This window comes from Haemaphysalis longicornis, unplaced genomic scaffold, assembly GCF_048455015.1.
Source record: "Haemaphysalis longicornis isolate Haplotype H1 unplaced genomic scaffold, Haemaphysalis longicornis Haplotype H1 scaffold_7, whole genome shotgun sequence".
NCBI lineage: Eukaryota > Metazoa > Arthropoda > Arachnida > Ixodida > Ixodidae > Haemaphysalis > Haemaphysalis longicornis.
Window position 1 is genome coordinate 194,914,304 of NW_027526422.1, and position 6,000 is coordinate 194,920,303.

Here is a 6,000-nt window from a genome sequence, read left to right on the forward strand (position 1 = left end):
ATGGCAATACACTACGCTGTAAATCAGTTTTATGCGCTTACATAATCAGCGGAGCACTCATACACGCCAGTTACGTTTGCCAATATTATACCTCAGATTTTAATCACCACCATTCACAAGCCAGTCTACGTTAATTTCGGGAATATTTAACAAAAGTACGATGGCCAATGCATAATTATACTTGGGTATCAGCACACGAAAGCGTCGTCATGTCGTAAGGTGAGCGCCGGCAGACCATCTGCTACATATATCCTCTGCGAGCAGGGCGGAGACGGGCTTAGAATACAATCCGCGTCCGCGACTAAATGCTTCTTCGCAATATCGTCATATGGCACATGGACCCTGCAGAATAAAGCAGAAACTGAAATCAGAGGGCCTTATCACATGCCACAGTCTTCCAACGACACGTTTCATCGCTTGTTGAACTGCCTACCCTGTATACTTCCAAAAACGCGTCCGCCGTACGATCAGTTGTTCGTTCAAGTCGAAAAACAAAAGGAAAGTGAACGTGACATTTGTGTGTGTGATTACTAAAACGTTCATTGCTTGATTCCTCTCCTCTCCCCCCCACCGATGTCTCGTGAAATAGCAGTGCATTTCGCGTACAGTTTGTCTGGTGAACCTTACCTGGCTTAAGTTTCGACGAACGGCTTTAGCATATTTTAAGCTGAACTTTTTTTTATTTCCGTTAGAGCCATTATGTAAATTCTTCTCCACTTGCACAGCATTCATTTTTCCGTGGTTTCATTAAGTTGCCTTGGTTCTTGCTATAAGGCATGTGTGGGAAATATTTAACGACGCACAGACCTGGAATATACTTAAAATTTTCGCATGGTTTATACTCTTATAAAAGGCATAAGTTATTGTCCGAAATTTAGTAATCACATCCCCGAAAGATAATTTTCTGCGACGTATATATATTCGAAACAAAGCTGCATTCGTTGTTCACGCTGCAAAATGAAGCCAACCTCTCACTGTGCCAGTATCAGGTCTAAACGAGGCGACAGTAGAATTCATTTGTGCTTGACTTATTTGGACGTGACAGTGGTGATATGCTGCTACCGTCGCCGGCGCCCTGAAGAGCGGCGACGAAGCGCGTAGAAACGCGACCCCGGGCAGCTCTTGCAGGCGATCGCGTACTCTACGAAGACGCAGCTGCTTTTTAAGTGACCTAGGTATACTCTTTGCTTTAAACGTCACCATGAAAAGTTTTTTTAGGGCGCGAAAGGTGAAAAGAACCAAAGCCGTACCAAAACACTCCACGAGCCCCTATCAGCCACGCAGCGCAAATCCCGTCAACGTCGCGGAGAAGCGGCGGCAGATGGCGCAGCGATCGCGAAGCTCGAAGTGCATATGGCCAACCTGGATGCTATCCATGAGACTCTGGAAGTCCGACGAGTCACGGTAGTGGACGATGACATCGATGGAGAAGGTCTCGGCGAGGAGCTTCTTGATCTGCGACGGCAGGAAGAATACGACGAGGCCCGCGATCAGGTTGAGCAGCAGCAGGGCGGTGATGAAGGACGAGTACACGTTCAGCAGGCACGTGTTCTCGCGCAGCGCCCCCACGCAGCCGCAGAAGGTCAGCGACATGGTGACCAGCCCGAACAGCATCACCGTCAGCTCCATCTTGATAAGGAACGTACTGGCGAAAGAAAGAAAACGGAAAGATACAGTAATGGGCGCAGCCTTAATCGCGTCAATATACACAAACAATATTTATGAGATGTCTCCAGCTTTGAGGAACAGTATAAACAAAAATGCACCCATAATACCTTCAATGCGATATAGTTGACCAGCCACGTATGTCTCTACATCCACAAAATGCACCGATAGGGGATCTGCTCAGTTCATTCTGTATAAGCGGACCGGTCCACGTTTGCGCCAGCTAGGAATGCGTGCGGGGTTTTGTTAGAGAAAATTGTAAGTAACCTTACCCACAATTTTAGAAGATTAATACTGAAAAATTTTGGTTAGTCTCCCTATACCACGCTCGGCCAAAAATCAGAAGGAATAACTGATGAACATGAACCACATGTACACTCAAGACCGTTAGAAAGTTCTAAAACTGCTGCCGCATCTGATTCATGTTCACATTTTCTAGCGCAAAGAAAACGTCTGGAATATTTGAGACAAAAAATTGCCGTAGATTAAATTAGACGTGAAAGCTGCGCCTTGCACTACTCGTCAATACGTTTATTAAAAAGCGGTACCGCCGACGTCAGCCACGGCTCCACAACAATACCAAAACAACTTTATTGTTGGTTGATTAATTGTGGGGTCAACGCACCGACGCTTCACGGCCGATGAGGGGCGCCGTAGTGGAGGGAGAAGATTAATTTTGACCACTTGCGGACCTTTAACGTGCGCCGAAATGTCAAACACACGGTTGTTTAGCTTTTAGCCTAGATCAAAAAAGCGGTCGCCGCTGCCCGGAATCGAACCCGCGTCCTCGTGCTCAGCCGTACAACGCCTGCGCTTGCGCCTACCGGCCTTCTGTGTCCGCGTTTGTTTTTTGTGCGCCAAGAGGAACGTTATGGAATACCAACTAACCCGATCGTATGCTCTTCTTTGTGTCCGCACATGATCACCTACAAGAGCTTCGCCATTCGAGTCTGGCGCGCGAGTGCGGATTCCCTGAATTTTGTTTCTTAACGCCAACGGACCAAGCTCAAGCTTAAACAGCCCTGGTTTTAAAAATGGGTCAGGCGTAATACGTCTAGACCTGGTTATCATGAGCGAAAGTCTGTTTGGCAGGGACACAGAGTTTCATGTATATTAGGTTCGTAAATGTGACCGTGCGTTCTCTGCACACTGTGGTGTCTGTGAAGCGAAAGCGGGCGCAGAGACGACGACGCTGAGGGACAAAGCACTGGCGACCACGTTAAACGTTGCCTAGTGACGTGCTACCCCAACGACAGGCACCGAGCAAGCGGAGATGCGACGCCTCTCCGCAGAGGATCAGGTGGCGTGACGTCCCACCAGCCACTTTTGCGCTTCGGTGGCTAAAGGTCATTGTGACCCGATGGATGACCTGCGGAGACATGCCGTTGTAGAGTTATCGCTCTAAAACAATAAAGTTCCCTCGTCCTGAACCTTTTACTCGCCCTGCCGTGACTCACGAGAGGATTCCATGGCAGCTGCCGTTTTGGGGGAAGCTGTTGCGTTTTCTGTCCGTCTCGATCCAACCGATTGCCCCGCAGAGAGGGTGGAGTGCAAACAATGGCAATAAATAACACGTTACGTACTTACGTCTCTCTCTCTCTCTCTCTCTCTCTCTCTCTCGTCTCGCAATCCAACTACCCAACCCCTACGACAACAACTACAACTACCACCGCCAACTACCACAACCTACGCCACGTGACCACCCCCAATGCTCTGCATTTACTCGTGTCGCTCGCGCGGGGGCATGCGACGGAGGATTTTTTCTCTTCTGTCAGCAAGTGAGCCGCAATAAACGTGGCGTCTTCGGCGCCCGGCGTCGACTTTCTGCGTCGGCCTGGAGCCCAGCTCGGCCAAACCGTAACAATAGGCAGAACGCCTACTCTGCAGAAGAACGTTACCTTCATTTAGTTTCTGCGGCACCTCTATACCGGACTCGAGCACTACCAGCGATGTCAAATATTTCGAGTTTTTCCGGACGGGTATACCCTCTGTTTGAAAGTGCCGCGCTACGATTATCCATTGACAAGGGATGATGATTTCGAGTAATGGTTAATAGCGGCACAATTTACGTTACGAGCTCCTACTTCCCTTTAAAATTCTCCGTTACCTCAGCTTTGCTCGTCATACTGGTTGAAACCGCAGAATAAACCATTACTTTTGTTAAATTCTAGGCTAAAGCACATAATGTAAAAGGCGGAAGCTTTAGGTCATTTCTTGTGCACTACAATTGCGTTTGTAATGTAGCGTTTCAAGCTGTGACGATGCTTCTGCACGGAAGTCTATGTTAGTGGGAGAATGAATGCTGCTGTCAAAATCTTGTCAAAGACAAGCGATGGGACACCCGCTGGGGCTGTCTCAAAAGGTTGAGAACCTTGAATCTTCACAGACCTTTCGCTGTTCTGAGTTCGGGCCTCTCATATCTCACAGGATGGGTTTTTACACCTTCTTGCATCTCCACTATGTTTCTAAAAGCGCAGCCGCACCTACGTTCAGAAGAGCAAGCTAGGCAGCGCAAATTTTCGGCGCAGTAAACTTTGGTTCACCACCCGCAGTCCACATACATTGACGCCTGCTCTTCTTGCAGCATTACGATTGTCCTACCGGTGTTTGCCCTTACAACACAAGATAAACTATACTAGTAAGCATTTCGAAGGCCCTCAACCTATTAGAATGTTGCACAGCGGCAACAGACCAAAATCCGCGCACTAAGATGCCGAGGCTGCATACCTGTAGAAGCTGTAAGAGGGTGCTGCGGGCGTGGCATTTCCTCCTCCTGCCCAGGTGTCCAGGTAGGCGTAGGTGCCCACGAGAAGGATGACGAGGCCCACGACCCAGATGAGCAGGTTCATCACCAGGAGGGGGTAGCGCACGTACGGGTGCACGTCCAGCATCACCGTCGGCTCTGAAGTCACCCCGCCTGCTTCGGTGGTCCCCATCGTCGCCTTCCGGCCTGACGGTACACCCGCTACGCAGGGCAAATATTTCTTTTCGGCGAAGCAGTCTTAATACACCTCCTGCATTTTTTCTCTGGGGCACCGTCATAAAAGAAAATGATTGAAGGTTCGTTATTGTATGTAATGAGTCAGGGGTCAACTTGCGAGTTGAATAACGACCCCGAATCGATAAAGCAAAGCTTTCTACCTCTACCAGCCAACGGTTCTTGCGTGGTGTGCGGGACAAGAAGTTTTCAATGCGGCTGCGTAGCGAAGGGCCGTTTTCACTCACGGGGCACAGTGTAAATGGCGCGGCTAATTTACCCAGCGTTCCCCGCGCGCTCACGCCGGTGGGCGCATCGGCACCACCCGGCTTTGTCGTTTGCTTTAGCGACGGTTATTTTGGGCTTGTTCAGGCACAGCTTCGCTTACATTGCTTGCTTCCTTCGCACGGTTTGATTAATGGTTTGACAGCACCCCCTCGGTAACCCGTACACGATGCAATTAAGTGGCGAAATGGCAAAGATACGCTTAAGATTGCTTTGCAGGGCACGAAAACAAAATCTACAGACCACATACAGACATCTGGCTGCTAAACAAGCACTACAGTTTCCTACCTGCTTGCGACGAATGGGACTTCGTCTTCTCAATTAGTGAATACCCATTCGGTTGTGTTTTAATAGGTATTACAAAAGGTCACAGGAGCAACTGGATCTCCAAAATAGCGATTATAAGAGCTCCCCCATCTTTTTGGCAATTCTCAAACTCTCTGAACTAACTACTTTAAATCAGTATAAATGGGAACCACTAAGCTCACATGCCGAATTCTTTTGGTGTCCACGCTTCTGTCGCGCGGTGATGTAGCCCCAGGCAAGCACACCAGAATGGCTCGGTTCCGTTGTATCACCCTTCTGATAGGGAGGCGAAGCTAAAGTTTGCCGGCCGAGGGCAGCGCTGCACTCTCGCCTCCGCGGGAGTACGCGGTGGCTGCCGCCGCTTCCGTACGTGCTTTTTTCGCTGCACGCGTGCTGCATTTTTCGCGCTAGGAAGAGGGCTGGGTAAAATTTCTTTTGACTTATGAAACCATACGCGTCAGCACGTCTCGAGCAATTTGTTAGCAAGTAGTTACTGCAAGTAGTTACTGAGGAAGTAGTTACTCCAGCAAGTAGTTACTGAGTTCATTTTTGTCGACGTTTGTCTTGTCGTCTGGTACAGACCTGCCGCTCGACCGGCAGACTGCCCCGACGATTTTAAGGTAGGAAACGCGTTCTTCGGCGGTCGCCGGCTGCTGTTCTTTCGTCTGCAAGGCGACAACTGTTCAGCTTGTCACAGAGTACTTTTCTCTTGTTTGTTACTCCCTTCGCGTGCTCGCACTTCGGACATCCGGATTTTCTGGACTTTT

General features: G+C 49.2%; 1 protein-coding gene across 1 annotated transcript in view; it reads right to left on the reverse strand.

The window, feature by feature from the left end:
* The window catches only part of LOC144145675 (tetraspanin-33-like), a gene marked incomplete at its 5' end in the record, with an annotated part of 35,160 nt that extends 30,545 nt beyond the window's left edge, over nucleotides 1-4,615 (reverse strand). Inside the window, 2 exon segments of the mRNA XM_077677338.1 lie at nucleotides 1,363-1,645; nucleotides 4,393-4,615. Of these exon segments, the coding sequence (XP_077533464.1) occupies nucleotides 1,363-1,645; nucleotides 4,393-4,615 (506 nt within the window).
* Between the last annotated feature and the right edge of the window lie 1,385 nt (nucleotides 4,616-6,000).